This window comes from Muntiacus reevesi, chromosome 2 (genome assembly GCF_963930625.1).
Source record: "Muntiacus reevesi chromosome 2, mMunRee1.1, whole genome shotgun sequence".
In the NCBI taxonomy this organism is placed as follows: domain Eukaryota; kingdom Metazoa; phylum Chordata; class Mammalia; order Artiodactyla; family Cervidae; genus Muntiacus; species Muntiacus reevesi.
Genome location: NC_089250.1, coordinates 188,591,513 through 188,617,415, shown reverse-complemented (window position 1 = coordinate 188,617,415; position 25,903 = coordinate 188,591,513). Strand labels below are relative to the sequence as shown.

The following is a 25,903-nucleotide window of genomic DNA, read 5'->3' as shown; positions in this document are numbered from 1 at the left end:
GATATATAGCAAAGAAAAGCCCGCACAGCTCCATGAGGACACCCATCGGAAGTTGCCCACTGCCGGTACTGTTTGCGGTGACCAGGAGTTGGAGGCCACCTGAATGTCCGCTGCTAGGGGAAGGATGGTACCAAGCAGCTGCTGCAATCTGCAGGGGATGATGCTGTGATTAGAAGCCACAGTCCAAATGCACATGGAGGCGGATCTTAATAACACAGTACAGAGTGGAAACGTATGAAGCAGAGTAGCTCAGATAACCCTGTTCTAGATGTACAGAGTGACATACAGGTGCAGAAAGAAAAAGAAAGCAACACGTATTTTAGAACACATGCCAACAAAAGGATACACCTAGAGTGCATTAGAGTGGGTGCCCAGAAAGAGGAAAGAGTAACGGGGAAAGGGGAAATTAAATAAGAGAGATGCCTCACGTAGACCAAAGATCAGACTGTACTGCAAAGTGAGGTGTGTAGTTAACTCAAGATTGGAAAAGGCTCCTGAAGCTTAAGAGAAACAAAACAAAACCAAAGATGACGGAAGCTACCTGGGGGGGGGGGGGGAGGGGATGTCTGTGGCTCACCAAACAGGGCCTGACACCCAGATGCTCAAATAAAGGAAGAAAACCGCCCTCTTGCCACCCTGTAGACTGCCAGGGATGGGTGGATGGGGGCCCAGGAGCCCCCAGTCCTGGAAGAGGAGATGAGAAAGTGAAGGACTTGGATATGGACAGGGAAAAGTGGGCACTGTCGGTAGAGGAGGAAGCCCCAGCCCTCTGGCCCTCGATGCTGGTCCAGCATGGGCGACCCAGGAAAATGAGACAGAAAGAACTTCTAGAAACTGCTGGTGTCAAGACTTTCACTTCCCAGAGGGGCTTGATGAGGTCACAAGAGACAGAGCAGAAACTCAGGTACATGGTAGTTCTTCGCGATAATGGGGCTGGAAGGCGGCTGAGGGTTCTTGTCATTTCTCCTGCAGGCAGGGAGATTGGAAGGGGTGAGTGTCTGTGGTGTGCACGTTGTGTGAGCATGTCATAGGAGCCAGCAGGCCAGACAAGGACAGGTCTGGAAATACTGCAACTGGTTGGATTTTGTGCCTGACTGAAACTGCAGGCTTCTCTGTGCCAAAGGGGGTTTGGCTTGGAGTATGGAATCAAAATGAAGGGTGAGGGATTTTCCTGGTGGTCCAGTGGCTAAGACTCCATGCTGCCAATGCAGGGGGCCTGGGTTCGATCCCTGGTCAGGGAACTAGATCCCACAAGCTGCATCTGAAAGAGCCTGCATGCTGTAACAAAGGTTGAAGATCCCACATGCTGTAACCAAGACCTGGAACAGCCAAATAAATAATTTTTTTTTCCTTAATGAAGGGTGAGCTAGGCCTATAGACCTAGGTGTTTTGTTTCCTAAGACAATTTGTGTGTGTGTGTGTATTGTTGTTGTTACTGTTCAGTCACTAAGCCATGTCCACCTCTTTGTGACCCCATCGACTGTAGCCCACCAATCACCTCTGTCCATGGGATTCTCCAGGCAAGAATACTGGAGTAGGTAACCATTTCTTGCTCCAGGGATCTTTCCGGACCAGGGGTGGAACCCATGTCTCCAGCTTGGCAGGCAAATTCTTTACCACTGAGCCACCAGGAATGTGTGTATGTATGTGTGTGTCTTAATCACCATCGCAATGTCTCCATAGAGAGTACACAATTAATTGTTGCCAAAGTCCCCATTACTTCCCATTGCATTCTGCTGGGTCCTATTTGGCACACTGATGACCCCTCAGGCATTTGAGTTGGCTTGGAGGCCTTCTAAGTTCACTTCTCTCTCTGATCTGCTGGAAAGATGATGGCTTGGGATGGATAGGTGACTGGGAGAGGCAGGACTGGATTCTGTCCTGCCCCATAGTGGGACCGGGATGCACAGAAGGGTGTCTTCCAACAGATAGGCTTGGAGGGGACTGGCCCTGAGTGCCCAAGCTGGCCAAGTCCATAAAGGAAGGAGCAGGAAGCATGGGGGTTGTGCTGTCTGGGTGTCGGGTGTGTTCCCCCAGCTCTCGTGCCAGGTCCAACTGAAAAGGGATTAGGAAATAAGCTGTCTGGGGGACACAGGGCATCAAGACTATTCTCCACTGAACCCACCTCACCCTCAAGGGTCTTGGTGGCTCCACCACAGTCCCCCCAGCCTCTCTGCGCCGAGACCAGCCTGTGCCAGGATACAGGGGTCTTGGAGCAGGAATGCAGGAAGTGGAAGTAAGATTGGCCCCGCTCCTGGCCACAGCACTTCTCAGCAGTTGTAGGGAGTGCAGAGGAAGTGGGCTGGCACAGCCATGGAGACTGCCACGCTGACCACAGACTAGAGAGACAGGATCCACACAGGGAGTCATGAGACTGAGATCTGGGCCCTGCTCTGCATCTGACAGATTCTGTGACCCTAGGCAAGCCCGTTTCCCTCTCTGGTCCCCAGTGGCCTCGCCTATTAAATAAGAACATCATGCTAAAATGTGTATGTGTGCTCAGTCGCTTCAGGCGTGTCTGACTCTTGGCAACCCCATGGACTGTAGCCTGCCAGGCTCCTCTGTCCATGGGATTCTCCAGGCAAGAATGCTGGAGTAGGTTGCCATGCCCTCCTCCAGCGGATCTTCCCCACCCTGGGATCGAACTCATGTCTCACCCCCCTGAGACAACTTGGTTCTGCTTTTCCCCACGTAGGGCTTGGAAATCTCCCAGAAGACTCCACAGAGACTACCTCTGAACCCTTGAGCAAGCCACCTATCTTTTTTAGACACCCTGGAGGACATCCACTTCATCACAACTTGGAAAATCTTGGAACTCTGAACAAGACAAGCTCAGCTGATGTGCACGGCTGTAAATGGCACAGTTATTGAGGTCGAGAGGCCGGGGGCAGGGGGAGGGAAAGGGGGAAGGAGGAGAAAGCTTGAGAGCTACAGCCAGGGGAGGAGGGGGACTCCATGCTTGTCCAGAACACCAGTCTCCCCCACCTCCGCGTGGCCTTTCCTCTGCAAGCCCCAACCTTCCCAGCTACAGTCAGTGACCCGGAAAGGAGTCCAACAAGCTTTTCCTGGAAGAAAATCTGAGCCGGGTGCTGGGGCGGGGAGGGGAACAAATAGCCCGTGGTTGCAGTGAACAAAGCCAGGCTCCCAACTCCAGTCCTAACCCCCAACTTGACCTACGTGTGTGTGCTAAGTTGCTTCAGTTGCATCTGACAATTTGAGACCCTGTGGACTGTAGCCCCACCAGTCTCCTCTCTCCAGGCCAGATTACTAGAGTGGGTTGCTATGCACTCCTCCAGGGGATCTTCCTGACCCAGAGATCAAACCCGCGCCTCTTACATCTCCTGCACTGGCAGGTGGGTTCTTTACCACTAGTTGCACCTGGGAAGCCCAACATGGCACCTAAGCCAGCAGCAGACGCTTTGCTGGGTGTTGGAGACTCCAAGAGAAATACATTACTCACCAACCCTGGCTGCCAGTCTCTGGCGACAGCTAGCAAGCTGGGCTGTGAATCGAAATCGCCTGAAGCGGGTGCTAAACACACAGCAGCCCATATCTCATCCACGGAATCTGGGATGGGGTCCAGAAATCTATATTTTTAAAGAGCACCGCCCTTGGGCACCCCTTCTCCCAAGACACACACTGTTGCCTTGTGGTGACTGAAAACTAAGATAGGCTTTATTTCCAAGGCAGCCTGAGTTTACACTTGCTGAGAAGTTTACACTGGTAAGTTTACACTTGACTTTCAGTTTGCATGGCTCTATGGCTTTTCCTTCCTCCATGAGAAACTTCCAGACTCTGCATTTCTATAACCTTTCTACTTCTTCTCAGCTGGAAACCATGGAGTCAGATTGGTCCCCAATTCCTACATATTTCCTTCCAAATTCCCTCAGCACAGCCCCTTAACCTAGTACCCCACCCCTCTCCCAGCCGAGGTTGTTACAAGAGTTACTAGGTCTTTCTACTAACCCAAAGTCTCCCAAACGTCAAGCATTCACCTGCCTCCTTTACAATTTTTGGTCATATCTGCATACCACCTGTTGTATAATTTACCTAAGCATTTTCCTTAAATCAACATTAAAAAATCCCAAACATTTATTTTAAAGGAAAATTTTCTGGAATTGAAAGTAGCAATGCAAACGGCTAGGCGCATGCAAAAGTTTACAACCGCACTATTCACAAAAGACAAAAGATGGGAACAACTCAGGAGTCCATTGACAGATGAATGGATAAGGAAAATGGCCATACACTGGAATAGTATGCAGCCAGAACAAGGAATGAAGTTCTGACACATTCTACAACAGGGTTGAAACTTCAAGATGTTATGCTAAGTGAAAAAAGCCAGATATAAAAGAACAAATATTGTATTAATATAATTCCACTTATATGAGGCACCTGGAGTAGTTGAATTCATAGAAACAAAAATTAGAACAGTGGGGACTTGCCTAGTGGTCCAGTGGTTAAGAATCCACATTGCAAGGCAGGGGATACAGGTTTAATCCCTGGTTGAGGAACTAAGATCTGACATGCTACAAAGAAAGTAAACCTGTGGGCAGCAACTATGGAGTCCAAGTGCTTTGGAGCCTGTATGCCACAGCTGGAGACTCCATATTCTGCATCCCCTGCATGCCACAACTAAGGCTCGACACAGACAAATAAATAAATATTAAAAAAAAAAAAAAAAACAGAAGGGTGGTTACCAGGGGCTGGGGGAAAGGGGAGAATGGGGAGTTAGTGCTTAACGGGACAGAGTTTCAATTTGGACCGTGAAAAAGTTTGGGAAATGGGTGGTGGTGATGGTGGTACAACATTATGAACGTACTTTATGCCATTGAATTGTACACTTCAAAATTATTTTCTTGGTAAATTTTATGTTTAAAAAAGAAGAAAACTTTCTATCGCTACCTTGCATGAAAAACAAAAAGAAAAAGCAAAACCACTATCTCACTTTGCCACTGAAAACAAAACACTATCAAATTAATGTCAGCTGCCCTTCCACTTTGTTAAAAAGAAACATTAGTGTTAGACTCTGCTAACATACTTACTCAGGCTTTCCTGGTGACTCAGACAGTAAAGAATCAACCTGCAATGCGGGAGACCTGGGTTCGATCCCTGGGTTGGGAAGATCCCCTGGAGGGTAACATGGCAACCCACTCCAATATTCTTGCCTGGAGAATCCCCATGGACAGAGGAGCCTGGCGGGCTACAGTCCATGGGGTCACAAAGAGTCAGACATGACTGAACAACTAAGCCCAGCACAGCAACGTGCCTACTCACAAAACAGGAGGATTAAAAGAGAAACGGAAAAGCACCGATGTCTTTCCTATGAGAACCAGTGTCAGTCAAGATCTCTCTTGAGAACTGTCTTTGGCCCACGGATCACCTGCTGATTCCCTGGTGGTTCAGCGGTAAAGAATCTGCCTGCCAATACAGGAGACGCAGGTTTGATCCCTAAGCTGGGAAGATCCCCTGGAGAAGGAAATGACAACCCACTCCAGTATTCTTGACTGCGAAATCCCATGGACAGAGGAGCCTGGTGGGCTACAGTCCATGGGGTCACACAGAGTCAGACACGACTCAGTGACTAAACAACAACGGACCACATATGTGTCAAAGCCTGTGGGGACACGGGGGGGCACGAGCCCATGATGACCTCTCAGATCTCTCTATACAATCCAGCTAGAATCTGTGAGGGTTACACCTGGCACGTGTGTATTCAAAGTGGTCTTGTGCAAGGCAGGAAATCATCAGGAAAGCACTCATATCTTATCCATCTTGTAGATGCTTCTTGGAAGGGGAAGTCACTTACCCAGGGAGACTGATGCCAAGTCTGAAACCCAAGTCTGTGAGCTTCACCCTCTTCCTCAGGCCACCCCCCCTCCCCCGATCGCCCAAGACTGACCCCTGGCCTTGGAGCAGGGCACCTGTGCTAACTTTCTGATTCTACTCTTCACAAGGTACTAGATGTCAGGTCCCTGCCATCAGACTTTGCTGTATCAACAAGCCTCCCTCTGACTATCCAGGCCCCGCCCTGCATTTGTGGAGGCTCATGCCTTTGCCCAGGTACTGGATGGGCTCTCAGGGGACCTGGATTCAAATTCTGAGTCTGCTAACAACCTGGCCACGGGGTCTTTGACAAAACTCCTAGGGAAGTCCCTAGAGGTTTGTAACATGGAGAAGGTACAGCCGTTGGACCACATCAGTGCCTTTCAACGTATGTATGACCACTGGGCCCCTGAGATAGGAAAAACACACACCACACATTACACACACACACACACACACACACACACACACACACACACACACACGCACACATCCCCACCCCCCCTGAGATAGGAAAAACACACACCACACATTACACACACACACACACACACACACACACACACACACGCGCGCGCGCACACACATCCCCACCCCCACCCATAGCCGGTCAACCTGCTATTGGGAGCCCCAGGGCAGACCCAGCCAATGGGCTCTGGGGGCGTGGCCTGGGACCCCGCCCTCTAAACAGCCGCCCCCACCCCCTCCGCCCTCCTCCCGCGGGTGATTCCCACGTGTGGGAAGCCTCTGAGCCTCTGGCTCAGTTGTCTTTAGGACCCTTCCCTCCATATTCTGGCACCTTGGAGACCAGGTCCTTGCCTAAGGCAGACTGGGATTTAGAAAGTGGTTTGCTGGGGTATCATCTCCTCCTTCATCTCCACCGGCCCTCAAGCAAGAAGCACTAATTTCTTTAGCCTTCTGACTGGCTGGGAATGGCATTTCTTTGGGGGGAGCGGGGAGGGGAGAGCGGGGAGGCCTATCAGTGTAAGACGTCTTGCCAGATTTAGGAACACCCGGCTGCAGCGGGAGGTGGGGCACTTCTGTCGCCTCCCATGTGTCACCTAGGGTGGAGAGAGAGGCTGCGGGACTCAAGGGAAAACCGCGGGCATTAAGGGTCCCAGACAGAGCTAGGCGTGGTGGCTCCAATTCTGATGTTCTGGACCCTGGGGAGCCCCACCCCAACCCGTCTCCTGGGGACCCTTAGTTTCTCTCCTTAAAGGACGTGGCTTAGGACTCCAACTTGCCATAGAGATGCCAACAGTCAAGCACAGTCCGGGAATGCCCCTGCCCCCGAAGATGCTAAAAGAGAAGTGAGGATCCCTCCAATCCGCTGGTTAAAGGTCTCCTCATAGACCCCCGCCCCTCTAGCACTGGGGACCCCACTAAGAGGGCTGGGGACCCAGATTCCAGAGTCAGAGCAGGAACGTGACCCAAGAGGGAAACTGAGGCTCAAACAAGTGCAACCCGGGTCCTAGGTCTCCGGGTGTAGGGGAAGCCTGTGATTCCCTCCCGTGCCCCCGCGCGCATCTTCGGATTCCAGGACGCTCAGCCAGTGTGGCTACCCAGCGTCTGGCCGCGCGCTAGCCTGCTCTGAGCGCCTCTTCTACGTCCCCGCGTCTCTGCAGACGCTCCCCTTCCCGCCGGCTCTTCCTGCCGCGGTTCCTCGGCCCCGGTGCGCTGGGCAAACCAGCCCAGCTCCAGGGTCTCCACTCCCATTTCCTGCGTAGAATCCTTCCAGGGATGCCGGAGAGGAGGGGTTTTCTGGGTGTGCACTCTGCACATTTACCGTCCCCCGGCTTCCAGCCTTGCTGTGTGACCTCGGGCAAATAGCTACCAGTCTCTGAACTCTATTCCCAGCCCCACCTCGGGGGCCGCAGAGGGGCCTTGGGTTACCTGCCGCTGTTCCCCAGAACTTCTGCACGCGCTGCCTTCTGCTTCTCCCTCCTGCCAGCTCTGGAGTTGAGCAAGGGCGGGGATGGGCAGTGCTGGGCCACCTCCCCTCCACCCCTTCGTGCCACCCCCCCCCGCCCCCCGCCCCCTGTGGCTGCCTTTTTTCTCTTTCACTTTCCCTCTGCACCACGGGGCTTGAGCCACCGAAGCTGGGGAGTAAGCAGACACCCAAGTCGCCCCTTGCTGCACCAACCACGTGCTTTCTCAGAAGCACCTAGTCCAGCCACCCACCAGAGCTCCAATCAGCCCCTAAAAATAGCCAGTGCTTGCTTTGGCGAGGTAGCCTGCCCTTAGTCATTTGAAACACAAGCCCTGGTTAGGAGGAAGCTGGCCCTCCATTTCTCTCTACTTCAGTTCCACCTTGAAACTGACAAGCCATCCCTGCACGGCACCCAGGACTTGCTAGCCCAGCCACTCACTCCCGAGAGTGAAGCCGGCTGCCCTGGAAGACAGAGGAAATTCATCAGGGAAATTCACCCCGGGCAACCTTGATTCTCCCCCCTCCCTGACCCCCACTGCCACACACCTCCTGACAGTTTTCTTCCCTCCCTTCTTCTTCCACAGATCCTGCACCCCTGCTCCATCCACCCTGAGGCCTTGGAGAGGTCACTTCAGTTCCCAGGCTTGGATTTCCTCATCTGGAATTGAGGAGGGAGCCTTCAAGGTGACTTCTGACCTCTCTCTCTCCTTAGAAAACTTCCCCTGCCCAAGCTCCCGCTGCTACCTTCAGAGCCGGCAAACGTCATCAGCCTGCAAGTTTGGAGGAAGCCGAGCGTTTATTTCAGCATGTGACCAAAGGTGTCTCACACTCTCAACCACACAACAAAGGCAACACCAATACTATTGGGTTCCTGTGTGGATCTTCAGATCTTAAAATGCACCGGGCGCTTGCTAGAACCTTGGATCGCTCACCTTGGTCTTGGAATAAAAGTTTCCCCCAATCCCATTTAACAGCTCAGGAAACAGCTCAGACTCAGTATAGTCTGGGGACCCTGTGTCACTTGACAGCCAGCCAGGCAGTGCAGCTGGGGTTCAAACCTGAGGGCTACTTTCAGAGCTGATACCAGATGTCTGTGCTCTGTTATCTCACAGCATCTGTCCCCTGTCCCCCACTATTCCACAAAGCGCCAGCTGGAAATGAGAGAGTGGGTAGCATTGGTCCAGGTACCTGGATACTGCCCACCAGGCTCAACGTCTAGACTAATGGGCTGACGCTGGCTTTGGTGTCCCTGCGTCCTGGGGATGGGGTGGGTCTGGCAGGGGTTCCACCGTTCAAGGGCACGCCTCAGTGTTTACCTGGCAGAGAGAGGACCTTGCGGTTGGCAGAGCCCAGCCACCAGCACTGAGAGCTGACGACACGCCCCCTGGAAGTCAGCCCTCTAGTACCCTTCAGGCTGATCAAGTCCTCTTACATTCCAGACACCTGAGTGAAACTGCACGTCCCTCAGTGGAAGGAAGTGGCAAACCACCTCACTTCTTCCAAAAGCGCCAGCAGGCCAAAGACCCCCCTCCCGCCATCCTCACCCCCCAGTTCAGAGCCGTGTCTCCGTTTATTTGGGATGGCGGGACATCACTCTAAATTAAGAAGCATTCTCAGCCCCAACATCCCCCACCCGCCTTTTTACCTTGGGGCTCTGGCAGGTAGGACCCGGCAGGGCGTGGAGCCAGGCAACGCATGGTGTGGGAAACGCAGGGAGGCAGCAACTTCCGGACTATGGCAGCCCCTCCTGGTGCCCACAGCCTGCCCAGCGATGTCTTCAGGTGCCCAACTCAGGAGCAGGCAGCCTCATCTCTGGCCAGTCTCCCTACACCAGGTTAGGAGCCCGCCAAGACTAAGCAAACATGCAAAAGAAGCAAGTAAGGGACCAGCAGAAAATTCTCGCCTTACCAGGTGATCTGAGCTGCCAGATTTCTCTCACTAGGCATGCTCTAATTTACCCACGCTCCCTTAAACACTCCCTTTGCCTGATGTTAATTTCGGTTCCCTGTTGTGGACCAAATGGGGTGATGACCGGGAAAGATAGTGAGTTGACTGTTGGAGGGTCTTCAACACACTGTCATTCTGAAACGGTGTTGATCACAGTGGAACCACGCTGGTGCCAGTTGCCAATATATGCCATCTTCTGTAGGGTGGGACTAGGGCCAGAGCCTCACAGATGCCTCAAGACAAGCTGAAAGCCTCTGCTGAGTTCTGCAGGCTCCCTGGATTCCATTGCCATTCCCCACCCCACCCACACACCAAACTGCCCTGAATTTCCCCAGAAAAAGAATCATCCACTCATCATTCTTATTCCAAGACATTGGATCAAAATATAAATTACTTATTAGAAAGTGTTACCCCAAATATGATATATTTAGATGCACATAGTTTGGGGTACCAGATATATGCAGCAGAGCGACTATCACAGGAGAAAGTTAGTGTCTTTTCAAGGTTCTGCCCAGGCTTCTGGAAGCCTCCAGAAGAAAGTCTCAGTTTGGGGGCTAATGAACTTTTAATGCCTCTTCTAATGCGTCATCAACCCATCTTACAGAGAGCAGCCCCCAGCTGCAAGCTGTCAGTAGACAGTAGGGTCTGGCCAGAATGCAATGACAATACTCTGCCCTCCTGTTTCATAGTTACCTTCTGTGTGTGGCATTCATTTTTATTTATGTTGGATATAAACTTTCCTTGGGAAATAAAATTGAATGAAAAATGTGAGTAGTTTGGAAAAAACCAAAAAACCCAAACCTGTCGAGCTAATAGTAGTGTGCGTGTGTGCTAAGTCACTTCAGTCATGTCCGACTCTGTGTGACCCCATGGACTGTAGCCCACCAGGTTCCTCTGTCTATGGGATTCTCCAGGCAAGAATACTGGAGTGTGTTGCCATGCCCTCCTCCAGGGGATCTTCCCGACCCAGGGGTCAAACCTGCATCGCTTATGTCTCCTGCATATTGGCAGGTGGGTTCTTCACCAGTAGCACCACCTGGGAAGCCCAGCAGTAGCGTGGAGGGCACAGAACAATCATGAGGTTGGTACCGAAATGAATGACGTTTTGGAAACAGTGACTTCAGTGCCTCAAGCATTTTTGTGGAAAGAACTCTGAATTGGGAATTTGCAACCCTGTGGTCCAGCCCCCACGGTTACTAGCAGATGGGTCACCTCGGACCCCTCACTTCCGTCGTGTGGGCCTCGGTTTCTCCGTGTGTGAAGCGAGGGCAATGATGCCTATATTTGTATGGTTATTATTTTCAAGGCAGTTTCTGCTTTCAGAAGTCCCAGGAGGGGAAGTAGGCAGACACGTGAGACTGCTGAGACTCAATGTGAAACAGTCTTGTTCTGTTAGGCTAATAAAACAGACACGATGAGTATTAGAAATCCCAAGAAGTCTCAACTTCCTATGACTTGGCACACCTGGCCATTCCACAAGGACACCTCTGTCCTCAGAGGGAGCCAGCTCTGACGGCCGCGGCCACGACAGCTCGGAACCAGCTTCGTGGCTGAGCCAAGCTTGGAATGAGAGTGCCCCAGGCCTGGGGTGCGCCTGTATGGATGCTGTCATTTCCCACCTGGACTACCTGCTACCTGGTCTCTCTGTATCCTCCTTCGCCCGCCCCCACCCCAGACCCATCCTCTGTAAGACCCGACTCTGATCACGCCTGTGTCCACACAGGTTTCTGAGCCTGTGGTGGATGACACGTGCCAGCCTGCATTTTGACTGATGGCAGATGCCATCAACTGGTACCAGGAGGGCCTCGAGTATGGAGGAGCACCGTGGAGCCTCACCAGGTGTCCAGGGGCATCCAAATTCTAGCAGAGGCAGTGGAGACGAGGAGATGGGGCGCTGAGGTGAAGTGACAAGCCTCCAGGCCTGAGTGGACAGGCCTAGGAGGGGGCCAAAGGGTTAAGCCGGCGCCAGGGTCTCTCCCTATTAGAGCATCCAGCATGCCTGCTGAAGTTCCTCTTCAAAACTCCCCCAGAGGCAGTGACCATTCATTCTCTTGAGCCCAGGATGAAACCAATTCCCTCCTGACTGGGGGAGCCCTCTCAGTACCTGCCCTGGGCACCTGAATTTCTTTGTCTCAAGTCAGAATCCGCATGACAAAGCTACAGGCAGAAGCATCATTTAAGGTACCACCAGTCTGGGGTCCCCAGCCAAGCACAGAGGAGAGATGAGGGGACTTACCTTGCAGGTAGGATTAGCACCCCAGCGAGCTTGCCATCCCCTGCGGCAACCTCTCCAAACAGACCTTGCTCAGCCCTACCTGCTTATCTCTGCTCAAGCAGCGTCCCCCACCCCACCCCTCTTAGGACCACTCTCCTGCCTCCTCCTGTTGGACTGCATTTAAGTCATCCTTCAAGGCCCACCGTCATCACCCTTCCAGCTAACAACAACCTTCTGCTTTCCTCTTTTTAGCAAACTTGCAGTCATGGATTTGGCAATACATCATGAACTTCCTATTCCATGAGTATGGCCCCCTGCTGCCTCTGACGAGGTCATAAAGTCCTTAATATCTGTCTTAATGTGTCTGACTTTCTTATTGAAATGACACAGGGTGCCAAGACTGGTTGAGTGAATGGTTGGCGTTTGAATTTGATTAAGGCAGACAACCTCTAAATGGATGGAGAGTCCTTCTGTACTAGGTTGTATCTTTTCTTACCCTTGTTGGTGACCTGCCTCATTTCTAGCAGATGCTAAATAAATGCTTAAGGGAGAGCAAAGTAAGGATGTGAGAAAGCAAGGAAGAGAGATCAGACAAGACGTGGGGGAGTAGAGAGGGGAAAAAAGCTAATATGTAGGCAAATTAGGAGATCAAACCAGTCAATCCTAAAGGAAATCAACTCAATATTCATTGGAAGGACTGATGTTGAAGCTGAAGCTCCAATCCTTTGGCCACCTGATACAAAGAACCAACTCATTAGAAAAGACCCTGATGCTGGGAAAGACTGAAGGCAGGAGAAGGGGATGACAGAAGATGAGATGGTTGGATGGCATCACCGACTCGATGGACATGAGTTTGAGCAAACTCGGGGAGGTAGTGAAGCACAGAGAAGCCTGGTGTGCTGCAGTTCATGGGTCACAAAGAGTTGGACACAACTTAGCGACTGAACAACATCAAGGCAAATTAGGCAGGTCAGAAGGTACCTGAGAACATAGACCTGTTCGTGGGTAAATAAGTGCATTAGTTGGTATGAAGGTGGGTGAATAAGCTGATACATAAATATATGGGCAGTCAGAGAAATGAAATATTGATAAGTCGATAGAATTAGATAGTAGTTGTAAGTTGATGAAATGATTAGTAAATATTAGTATCGTTGGAGCTTCCCGGGTAGCGCTAGTGGTAAGGAACCCACCTGCCAATGTGCAGGAGATGTAGGACATAAAGGTTTGGTCCCTGGATCAGGAAGACTCCTGGGAGGAGGGCATGGCAACCCACTCCAGTATTCTTGCCTGGAGAATCCCATGGACAGAGGAGTTTGGTGGGCTACAGTCCATGGGGTCACAAAGAGTCAGACACGACTGAAGCGACTGAGCCCGCACAGTAGGCGGTTGGGTAGACCAGGTAAGTTTGAGAAAAGGCGGCTGGAGAGACCAATAATGGTAAAGTAAGGACACAGGTGAGCTGCTCAAGGTAACAACAAAGAACAGAAACCGTCGCTGGCTGAGTCAGGCGCCAGACTGGGAGCCGAGCCGAGTATAGAACAGGCCCCTGGTCAACCCCGGGAAAACCCATGGGGACTTGCCAACTTCCGGTTGCAGGTGTTTCTACTTCTGCGGCTCATGTGGGTGAAGGTGAAGTAAGTCTGGCTGGCTGGGAAACCACTCAAGGTGAAAAGCAAGTGGTCCTTGCCAACACATCTCCTTCCAGGTGTCAGAGAAGACTCGCTTCTCAGGGATCAGAGGAGGAACGAGGTTGGGGAGGGAAGAGGGGGAGAAAGAAGGGAGCGTGCAGCCTTCCCCCTCTCTGGGTCTTGGCTTGGGCGACTCTCATCCTAAGGACCAGATGGGGAAGGAAGTGGCAGGAAGAACTTAGCAGTCTGGGGTATGTCCTTCCCTTTCTAATAAATCAGGCAACATCCAAGAAGGAGTCTTTTTTCTGTGTTTCCTAGATCAGGGTTCTCACGGGCAAAACTACCACATTGTGAAAACACAGAGTGACAAAACAGTGAAGGAAAGCCAAAGGAAACAGTAATATGTAAAGCCACGGCAGGGGTGTCCCACAGCCTCTGAGAAGGCTTGCCCCAGGAGCACCGCTGCGCCTCCCTCCACAAACCTGAGGCCGGCTGGGTCTGACCTTGCCACCGGTCATCCTTCCATTCACTTTGAGTCTGTGGTTGCCCTGAATGCCACCCTGGAGGCTGACGAGTCAGAAGGAGTTTTCCTCCTGGCAGGAATGCGTGTGTTTTGGATGATGTCATTGAATTCTCGGAATAGCAACTCTGGATGCTAGTATCACCTCCATTTTACAGATGGGGAAACCGAAGGATCCCAGGAAGGGATCGGCATCCTAGCCCTTGGAATCAGGGAGTTACAGCTGGCACTGAGGCTGTCTGAGGCCACAGCCTATGTGCTTAACCGAAGTGCCAGCTTGAGGATGGGAGTCACATTAACTCTCAGATGCACATAGCGGCCACATGCTCAGCACTGGAGTAGGTGTCTAGATGCGATATGGAGTCCCCAGTGAGACTGCAGACTCAACTCCCTGGTTTATCCTCCCCCCGTCCAATGCAGGAGATGTAAGAGACGCAGGTTCAATCCCTGGGTCAGGAAGATCCCCTGCAGAAGGAAATGGCAACCCACTCCAGTATTCTTGCCTGGGACAGTTCCTCTAGTATAGAGGAGCCTGGCGGGCTCGTGTGGGTCCATGGGGTCTCAAAGAGTCCGACACAACTGAAGCGACTAAGCATGCATTCGTGAGTGACTAAGCAGCACAATATGTGTGTGTCTGACATTCCTAGGGTTATCTGTCTGATGCCAAGCACTTCCTGAGATGGTTTCTCAGCTACCATCTCATTGAACCCTTGCTATGACCCTGGGAGGTTTATATCATCACTCCCATTTTAGTGATGAAAAAACTGATGGTCAGAGTGGTTCAGACATGTGGCCGAGGTTACACAATTTGTAAGCAGCAGGGCATGGCCGCAGACCTAGAGCTGTTCGGCTTCCAGCCTAGTTCTCCTTCCATCACTGCCTCGCTGCCTCTCTCTTCTCTGGCCTCTGACTGTCCTCCAGGGCTTGTCACTCACTGTCCCCAGTCAGGCAGCTGAGTTCTGTCCAGACTCTTGGGACTCCTCCGAGCTTGCCAGGGGCTGGATGACATATGCTGTTCTGTGCAGCAGAGTCAACCCCCAAAGATGGGCTTCCTGTGCAATTGCAGCTGAAGCATTATCAATCATATCCAAAGGTGACTTCTGAATCATCAGGCTGGTTTCAGTTTGAAGATGGTCAGCCTGCTTCGGGTAGACTTACCGTATCCCTTTGGGTTATTCAAAAGAGGCAGCCAACCAGAAAATGCAACGAGTGATCTGGGCCCGTGAGATCTAATAGCCACCTCTCCCCAGGCCATGATCGAGGCAACCACTCACCTCCCTGTGCCTCAGCATACTCATCTGTAGAATGAGAGTAATGGTAAACACGAGCCATCCACACACTCATCCATCTCCCCATCCACCCGTCACCCAGCCACCTACTTACCCACCCACTCATCACCCATCCACCTATGCACCTACCCATCAACCATTTACCTATCCTTCCCACCTACACACCCACCCACCATCCATCCATCCACCTAACCACCTACCCATCAACAATTCACCTATGCCCCCATCCACTCATCACCCAACCACCTACCCACCCACCACTCATCACCCATCCACCTATGCACCTACCCATCAACCATTTACCTATCCTTCCCACCTACACACCCACCCACCATCCATCCATCCACCTAACCACCTACCCATCAACAATTCACCTATGCCCCCATCCACTCATCACCCAGCCACCTACCCACCTACCCTCCCATCACCTATCCACCTATCCACTTCCCTACCCAGCCCCCCATCCATCCATCCATCCATCCATCCCATCCACCTACCTACCTATCAACCATTCACCTATGCCCCCACCCACCCATCACCCAACCACCTACCCACCCACCACTCATCACCCATCCACCTACGCACCTACCCTTCAACCTTTCATCTACCCACCCACCCACCCATCCATCTACCTACCATCCAGTAGTCTAATATTCAACAGACACATATTGCACACCTATCCAGGCATTATATTAAGTATTTGGGATACATCTGTGATAAAAGCATAGATCCCTCCCCACAGGGTGCTTATTTTCCAGTGAGAGAGTCAGACAATAGGCAGCAAACAAAGAAACCTCCCTGGGGGTCCAATGGTTAGGACTCTGTGCTCACATTGCCAAGGGCCCGGGTTCAGTCCCTGGTGGGAGAACTAAAATCCCACGAGCTGTGCAGCTTGACTAAATAAATAATCAAACAACAAACATAAAGCAAAAGTAAAGTGTATCGAAGGTAAACATGTCAGTGTGGGGAGTGGTACTCAGAGTGTGGAGGGGGAGTTGCAAATTTAAATAGGATGATCAGGGTAGGCCTCCCTGAGAAGGTGACATTTGAGCAAAGAGCTAAAGGATTCAAGGAGGCTGGTCCAGAGGATATCTGGAGAAAAGAGTGTTCAGATGGAAGCAACAGCATGTGCAGAGGTCCTGTGGCAGGGAGTGTGCCTGTCCTGTTTCAGGGACCCCAAGGATACCAGCATGGCTGGAGAAGATAAGACGGCAGGAGTATAGGGTGGGATCAAAGCAGGGATGAAGCCAGATCTTGAAGGGCCTCATGGGAATCGACCGGATTTAGCTTTCCTCTGAGTGACACGGGAAGCCAGTACAGAGCAGCAGAGGCTGAAGATCACGATAGGGTTGTAGAGAGAGTTACAAAAACTTCACACTCTGATTTCCTTTTCTGAAGCCCCGTTGAAACTCAAAGTCAGTGCCCTTTATTTATACAAACCATACACTTCTCCTCCCCCTGTTCTCCTTGTCCCCGTCCGAAGACTGCTCCCTCCCTGTGCCCCCTAGCTGCATCCCTGCCCATAGTCCTTAGAGCTGGAGTCTCACAGGCCTGGGAGGAGCTGGCCTGGAAGAGGATGGCGGGGGAGCAAAAACTGTAAGGAAGCAATTTATCCTTCCTTGTCTCCCAGCCTCCTGAAGACCGCACGGAGCTCAGTTCCCTTTCTAGAGTCACACGGCATCAGAAATAAATATATTACACCCCCTGGGAGGAAACGGAGTTTAATAACAGGAACCAGCCCTCGAAGCGAGAGGGAGGGGCAGAGGTGTGGGCAGCCAGCGGAGTGGAGGAAGCTGCCATTTGCAGGGGGTGTGTCAAGGAGAGAGGAAGGCCTTGATGTCCACAGAAGTTGGCATCTGCACCTACATCAAGACTGCATAGCCTATGTGTGTTCTGTTCAGTTTCTTTCATCTGCATCTTACAGTTTTCAAAGTACAGGTCTTTTGCCTCCTTCCACAGGTTTATTCCCGGGTATTTTATTCATTTTCATGTGATGGCAAATAGGACTGTTCCTTTCATTTCTCTTTCTGATCTTTCATTGTAGACAAATGCAACAGGTTTCTGTGTGTTAATTCTGTAACCTGCAACTTTGCCAAATTCATTGATGAGCTCTAGTAGTTTTCTGGTAGCATCTTTAGGAGTGAAATGTACATGCTGCTGTATTTAAAATAGATAATGGACAAGGAAATCAACCCTGAATATTCCTTGGAAGGACGCTGCTGAAGCTGAAGCTCCAATACTTTGGCACCCTGATGCAAAGAGCCGACTCTTTGGAAAAGACCCTGATGCTGGGAAAGATTGAAGCAAAAGAAGAGGGCGGCAGAGGATGAGATAACCGTTAGACAGCATCACTGACTCAATGGACAAGGATTTGCACAGATTCCAGGAGATAGTGGAGGACAGAGGAGCTTGGTGTGCTGCAGTTCAAGGGGATGCAAAGAGTCAGACATGATTTAGCAACAACAAGAAGAACAACCTACAAGGACCTACTGTATGCCACAGGGAACTCTGCCCAATATTATGTAACAACTTAAGTGGGAAAGAAATCTGAAGAAAGAATTCAGTTCAGTTCAGTTCAGTCGCTCAGTTGTGTCCGACTCTTTGCAACCCCGTGAATTGCAGCAAGCCAGGCCTCCCTGTCCATCACAAACTCCCAGAGTCTACCCAGACCTATGTCCATCAAGTTGGTGATGCCATCCAGCCATCTCATCCTCTGTCATCCCCTTACATGTGTATGTATCCCCAAGTCACTTTGCTGTATGCCTGAAGCTAACACAATATTGTAAAGCAACTATACTCTAATATAAAATAAAAAAGTTTTAAAAATGACCCCATAGGTGGCTTGCACTCCCATTAAGAAATCAGGGAGGTTATTCAGGTGACAGAGATGTCCCAGCTCCCCTGGGGTCTTTTAGGAGGGGGAGAGTAAATTATGTGTCCGAGGAACAGACAGAGATGATCGGGGTGAAAATTCACCCAGGAAGACAGCCCACCCCTTGTAAACATGTATCTTGACAGAAGAGTTAGAGAAATGCCTACACTGCCCTGGAGCCCATGGCAAAATCCTCAAGAGGCTGTTTAGCCCTTAAGACCAGACTGAGCCAAAAGTGTGTCTGCTTTCAAATCCATCCTCAACACTTCCTGTTTGGGGACCGGAGTTGGTCACCTCTGGGCAATCTCTGTCTTTTCTCCCTGTGTAATATAAGGTTGTAGATCATTAAAGGGTTAGGGTGGATGTGAGAAAACCCGCTGGCTTAGGTGTGCCTGGCAAGCAACTAAATACTCAGTGAATGTGAATTATGATTATATCAAGTTTCAAGTTACTCCAAAGCCTTAAAAGGACCAAGGACGAGAATGTATGATACCAACTCATAAAACTGGGAAAGCACAGGTTTATGTAAAGGAGGCTGAAAAGTAAGTGTCTCTAGGAAGAATGTTTAGTGGGAATTCCCTGGTGGTCCAGTGGTTAGGACTCCACGCTTCCACGGCCTGGTCGGGGGGCGGGGGCGGCCTGGTTTTAACACACCAGATTGGGGGAACTAAGATCCCGCGAGTTGCGTGGCAAGTCCAAAACTAAAAATTAAGAAGACTGTTGTTTGGCAACAAAGTGAGAAACTTCTTGCAAGTGGGAAGGAAGACCAGAAATGTTTGAGGAGCTAAGGATGCGAGTGGAAATGGTATGGCGTAGGCTTTTTTTCCCGCTTTAAGATGCATCAGGAGTCAGCAGTACCCTTTAAAAACAAGACACTCTCTCCCTCCAACCTGGTTCCTCTCCTCTCTCTCTCCCTCTCTCTTTCTCTTTCTTCCTCCATCTCTCTCTTCTTTCCTCCCATCCTTCCTCCCTTCTTCCATCCTTCTGTCTACTTCCCTCTCTTTCTCTCCTGTCCCTCCTTCCCTTTCTCTCCCTCCCTGTCTTTCAGCTTCCCTCTCTCTCCATGACCCAGATGCACACACAGTCACGTGCATGCACATCACACACACACGCCCACACAAACCTGCACCCGTGCTCACACACATGCTCACACACACATGTGCACACACAGTGATCTCTGCTCTCCAGCTCTTCAGCCCTTCCTCTCTGTGGCAACCTATGTCTTCAGCTTTGAGACACCTTGATTGTGCCGGCATCCGTCTTGCCCACTTGCAGGCAGTGGCTGCTTTGTCCATCTGTGCCCTTCACCAGTGCCTTGCACGTGCCTAAGGTACCCAGGCAGCTCCGAGAGCGCACCCAGTGGGCGTTTGACTGCGTGCCTCCGGGACGGTTTACTTTTAAGCAGAGTGGGAAGCACACTGTTCTGCCCATGCTCTCGGCATCCCAGCCTGAGCTCTCTAAGCACTTGCTGCTCCTGTCAGCTCAACCAGAGACCCTGATTCCTGTCCACTCTGCCTTCTCAGCTTGGGGCAGAGACGAACATGAGGACCTCCCTTTCAGAGATTAGAAGGAAAAGCCCGGAGCTGCTGACAGCCAGGCATGGCTTCATGAGAAAAAAGGGATGGATGGCAACTTACCCCCAGGGTCCTTGTAGCTGGGGTCCCTCTCGACTGTGGGGGCCTGCAGCCCGCTCCAGAGCCACCCCAAGAGGGCCAAGTCTGGGTCTCCTTTCTCCAGCAGGGTCAAGGAGATCTTCCTGGCCAGAGCCTCACCATCAGACTCATGGAGCAGGGCATAGTGGTACTCCCTGGAGAGGAGCTCTTCTGCCAGCAGGTTGTCCAGAAGCGCCTGCACTTGGCTCGGCCGATGGCTAGAGAGCAACATCCGGACCTGAGTCAGGATGGTCTGGAAGTGATTCATGGTAGCGCTCAGATGCAGGGCAGCTCCCCTGGGCCAGCGCCTGGTATCTCTGCTCACCCAGCCTGTAGCATCCAAAACGTGAAGTGAAAATCAGGATGGGGGAACCTCTGCAGCTTATTCCTGCTAAGGAGGATTTCCTCATTTGCACGTTAGGCTGGGGTTGCCTGATGAATTGATGAAAGTGGGTTCTGGTCTTGATTTAGACCCACAGCTATGTGCATACCATGTGTGTGTGTATGCCAAAAAAGCTCACGGCTTTGTGGATTCCTTTAGACCCAATCCAGTATTTACTAAGAGGAACAAGTCTTGCCTCTTTGAGGACCTATAAGGTGATAGGCTTTCTCGGATGTTGCATCATAACAAGAAGGCACTGGGGCATAGCAATTAAGCAGTTGGGTTTGGAGCCAGTCTGCTGGGTTCAAATCCCCAATTACTTGGTATTTGCAAGTTACTTAGCCTCTCCTTGCCGCCATTTCTCCATCTGAAAATGATACCAAGTCCAAGCTCACTCTGCTCATGGCAGGACAGGCCAGTGAATCCAAGAGGCGAGGTATTGAGGCAAGGAATAAATAAGGCTTTAAATATTCCAAAAGCCTGACGGAGAAGATGGCAGACTAACGACTCAAAATAACCATCTTGTCCGGGTCTGGATGCCAAGGAGTTTTATGTTTCAGAGATGGCAGGGAGGTGAGGAAACAAAGTAAAGAGGCCATTTAATCTTATAAGAATCTCCCAGAAGGGCAAGCCTCAGGCAGGAAGATGTGTTAATTTTTTCCTTCCTACCATCTACAGGTGGACAGGATTCTGAACAAAGGCATTTTAGTTTAACAGGCAGAGGGGCAGGATTCTCTGAAGCAGGCCATTATGTGTCATTATGATAACAAAACCAGCTAAAGAGATCTTGCATGGAAGAGTCAAAATCTACTCTTCCCTGTTACAAAAACATGGAGTGATAATAATAGTATTTACATCTTAGAGTTGTAGGGAGGAATAAGTGAGATAACGCCTAGAGAGTACCTAGCACATCATCCACAACTTGATAATACAATAAATTTGAATTCAATAAATATGAGCCATTATGATTATTGATTAATCATGTAAACAATTGTGTCACCTTGGGCTCAGCCTCGTTAAACCTCAGTCCCTTCCTCTGAAAAATCTCCCAGTAAAAGTAATTCAATCTCATCAAGTTTTCTTAAGGATTAAAAGAAATAGTATGTATAAGGGGCTTAGTGCTGATCCTAATGAGCACTTCATGAAAATTGACTATTTACTAATATTATCCCCAATTAATAACAAGGAAAACAAGCTTTGCATACAAGCCAGTCTATTGTAGGATTCTACCCTGAAAAACCTCAACCCCCGCTTTTTTATATCATAGCTGATTGCTCTTCTAGAAACACACTGTGACCTTGTTTCCTTTCCTGGCCTCATTTTACCATCTCTCAGATGGGACCATTTGCATTGTTCATTTCAATGAGACAAATAGGGATTTCCACTTCCAGTATGGGTGAGAGTTCCTATCTGACCAACACTAGCACAATGACAACTGTAAACTCTGATGGTGGGAGGCAGAGGAAAGTATAAAAAACAACTACCTGAAGGCCCCAGGGAGCATTCAGAGCAGGCAGACCCTGGACAGGAGTCAATATGTGGAAGACAAGAATATCACTGGTGAATTCCCAGCTCATTAGTTTAGCTCAAGGAGGTCTCAGTTTGTGCTCTGCGGGCAAGTAAAATTCTGTTTGGAAAAAAAAAGTTTTACTGTCCCGAATAACCAGAGGACAAAATTTGAGATAACAATAATTGCTAGAAAGTGGGAGTAGAAATTCCAAAGAGGAGAGAGATAGAGAGAAGCTGCTCCAAATTCTGGGTATAAACTGTCCAAATGTGTGGTTGACCTCTGAACCCTGCATTCACAGCTCATTCAAGTTCTTGTTCATTCATGCATTCATGGGCGACTCCAAACAGCTCAACTAAGGCTAAAGGAACTGAGCTGAAACTTCAATTGTAACCTAACAAGGGAGTTGTGTTGAGGGTGGGAGAGATAGGAGCCTGCTGAAACAGCAGCAACAACAAAATTAACCCTGTTCAGATTATAACGCAATCCAGAGTGTTTACTGTAGGGTATGCAGTTAGAGAAGGCGAGGTTCAGGAAAAGAACGAGACCAGCACTTTACAGGAACAGATCACCTTTAATGAGGCAAGAAGGGGCAGCACTCAGATTAGTGAGCTGCTGCATTAACCCAGGAAAAGAGCAAGTATATACAGGCATATATGTGGAAATCTACTGTCTTAAGGGGGCCTGTTCTTCTCTAAGGTTGTTAGGAGTAGTTGTGTCTTAAACGGCTGGGGTAAGGAATTCTGGAGATCAGTCAAAGGGTGGGACTGGCTGGGACTGGGTGTAATCAACCTTAATGTCCATTTTTTTCTTCAGGTGAGAGAGTTCTTTGTTTTGCATAGAATGGTGGGGAGGACCCAGAGGAGAGTTTTAACTCCAGGCTATTTTGAGCCGTGTAACTTTCCTTCATTTACCACATATTGTGATGGGCAGTACATATCCAAAATTACTTGACTATAAAGGGATAGGAAAAAGGGACCCATTCTCAGGAGAAAAGGACAATCAATGGAAATTGACCCCCAGATGACCCAGATGTTGAAATTAGCAGACAAGAAATTTTTTAAAATCTTTTTATTTTTACTTTTTAAAATCTTTCTATTTTTCAAGTCTTTACTGACTTTGGTACAATATTGCATCTGTTTTATGTTTTGTTTTTTTGGGCCCCAAGGCAGGTGGTTTTTTGGGCCCTGATTCATTGCTCCCTGACCAGGGATTGAATTTGTATCCCATGCATTGAAAGGCGGTATCTTAAACCACTGGGCTGCCAGGGAAGTCCTAAGACAAGGATTTGTTAAAGCAATGACTCTAGCTATGAATGAAATAGACATAAAGGGTGCCAAGGAAAACATGCTCATGAAAATAAAAAAATAGAAACTTTCAGCAGAGAAACAGAAACTACTGAAAATTACCAAATGGAAATGATCCAAGTGAAAATTACAATGTATGAAAATTTAAAAGTCTTTGGTTTGGATTAATGGCAAAAAGGGGATAACAGAAGAAACCTTAAGTTGTCACAATAGAGATTATTTGATCTGAAGAACAGAGAGAAAAAGATTGAAAAAGAAAAGAGCTTCAAGGATCTGTGGGACAGTGTCAAAATGTCCAACCTATACGTACTTAGAATGACAGAAGAAGTGAGAGAATGGGGTAGAAAAAAGTTTGAAGAAATAAAGCCCCACATTTCTCACCTTGGTGAAAAATAAACAGCATGAAAACCATGAAGCTCAGCAAGACAAATACAAGGAAATCCACACGTAGGCACATCATAGTCAAACAACTGGAAACTAAAGATAAGGAGAAATCTATGAAAAGAGCCAGATCAAAAGAACACATTACAGGGACTTCCCTGGTGGCCCAGTGGTTAACACTGTATACTGCCAATGCAGGGGGTGCAGGTTTAATCTCTGATCAGGGATCTAAGATCCCGCATGCCACACAGCACAGCCAAGAGATAAAAAAGCAAAATAAGAACACATTACAGGAGGCACATGAATCATCACTAACTTCTCAATAGACATTATGGACACCAGAAGACAGTGGAACAGTATATTGGAAGAACTGAAAAGAAAAAAATGGTCAACCCAGATTTCTAAACACAGTGAAACTATCCCTCAAGTATGTGGGAAAAATAGATATTTTTAGACTTAAAAAACTAAAAGAGGGTGTTGCAATAGTCCTGCATTTTAAGAAATGCTAAAATAAGTTCTTTAGGTGGAAGAAATGATACCAGTTAGAAACTCAGTTACATACCAGGTGGGAAGAACTAAAGAGTGTCAGAAATAATAATCTTTAGGTAAGTATAAACGTTTTTAAATTTATTTTTTTTTAATTTATTTATTTGGCTGTGCCAGATCCTATTTGTGGCACACAGGATCTTTTAGTTGCAACACATGGTTCCCTGACCAGGAGTTGAATCCTGGGTCCCCTGCATTGGGAGTGCAGATTCTCAGCCACTGGACCACCAGGGAAGTCCTAAAAGATTGCTTGTTTGTTTGTTTCTCTTAATTTATTTAGAAACATAACTGCTTAAAGCAAAAGGTATGGTACTATCTTCTGATTTTTAAATACATGTAGATATAATACATTCGATGGATACAGCATAAAGGATGGTATAGCATAAAGCGTGATCATTGGACCCATATGGTGGCAATCTACTTTATATTAAGCGGTATAATGTTTCCTTTGTGTTGGTTAGGAGAGTGGAAAATATATATTAAAAGCCTTTGAGGGGCTTCCCTGGTGACTCAGTGGTAAAGAGTCCACCTGCCAATGCAGGAGTCACAGGTTCGATCCCTGACCCGGGAGGACCCCACACGCTGAAGAGCCTCTAAGCCCATGTGCCACAGCCATTAGCTTGTGCCCTAGAGCCTGGGAGCCACAACTACTGAGCCCTCAGGCCCTAGGGTCCATGCTCTGCAACAGGAGAGGCCACCGCAGTGAGAAACCTGAGCACCACAACTGGAGAAAAGCCTGTGCAGCAATGAAAACTCAGCTCAGCCAAAATTAAATAAATAAAATTTAAAGAAAAATCCAAAGTGTCTCTTAAAAAATAGCCCTCGAAGAACCACTAAAACATAATGCAAAAAGACATAAGCTAAACAGCAATTTGAAATTACTACAGAGTTTTAAATGAGATGGACTCAACCCTGGGCTTGAATAAGCAGTCCAACAAGACATTATAAATTTTATGTATAAAGGCCGAGAGGTAGAAGATAGAAACTCTAAAGCTCTTCTCACCTAACCAAGTATACTTTGCAGCAAACAGAGATGTAAAGGTAAATACCCTCTGGGCAACTAATTATCAATTAAGATAATCAAAATTGCATACTTTTTAGGCCTTCAAGCATAATTCACAGGGCAAATCAACAATTTTTGCAGGCTGGGTATTTTGTACTTCTTCGTACAAATTGAATATTGAAGTGAAGTGTTAGTGCTCAGTTGTGTCCGATTCTTTTCAACCTCAAGGACTATAGCCCACCAGGCTCCCCTGTCCATGGAGTTCTCCAGGCAAGGATACTGGAGTGGGTTGCCATTTCCTTCTCCAGGAGATCTTCCTGACCCAGGGATGGAACCTGGATCTCCTGCATTGCAGATTCTTTACTGTCTGAGCCACCAAGGAAGCCCAAAAATTTAATATTGAGTTGGCCAAAAAGTTGGTTCAAGTCTTTCCATAAAGTATAACAGAAAAACTCGAATGAACTTTTTGACCAACCCTATACTTATAAGAATAATTCTACAATCACAAAACAAAGTTTTACAGCTTCACACAGGTCTTCCGCATGACAAGAGAATGACGAGATACCTGTACAAAAGTTCTCAACTTCATCAGAACTAACTTTGTGATGCAGAACAGTGTCTGCTTTACTGTAGTTAGAGAGAAAGAGGAAACTTTGACCCCCACTTCCGCTTTCTTTCTGAGATTTCTCTTCCCAGCAGTTGGAAGACCACAGTGTTTCTTGGACAATGTGGAGGTTATTGCTATTCAGTCGCTAGTCATGACCCCATAGATTACAGCATGCCAGGCTCCCCTGTCCTTCACTATTTTTTGCTCAAATTGATTTGAGTTTGCTCAAATTCGTGTCCATTGAGTTGGTGATGCTATGTAACCATCTTATCCTCTGCTGCCCTCTTCTCCTTC

At 49.0% G+C, this 25,903-nt stretch overlaps 1 protein-coding gene across 4 annotated transcripts in view; it reads right to left on the bottom strand.

The window, feature by feature from the left end:
* Positions 1-19,967, bottom strand: part of CIITA (class II major histocompatibility complex transactivator) — a 56,143-nt gene extending 36,176 nt beyond the window's left edge. For 2 of the 4 annotated variants that reach the window (XM_065920291.1, XM_065920292.1), the window contains exon 1: positions 19,862-19,967. Coding sequence is in view for 1 of the 4 variants with exons in the window: in XM_065920293.1 (XP_065776365.1) it covers positions 9,399-9,450 (52 nt within the window). In the remaining 3 variants the exon portion in view is untranslated. Of the gene's footprint in view, positions 1-7,716; positions 7,760-9,398; positions 9,514-19,861 lie in introns of those variants that run through there. The other 2 variants (XM_065920293.1, XM_065920294.1) reach the window with 2 other exon arrangements.
* Positions 19,968-25,903: the final 5,936 nt, after the last annotated feature.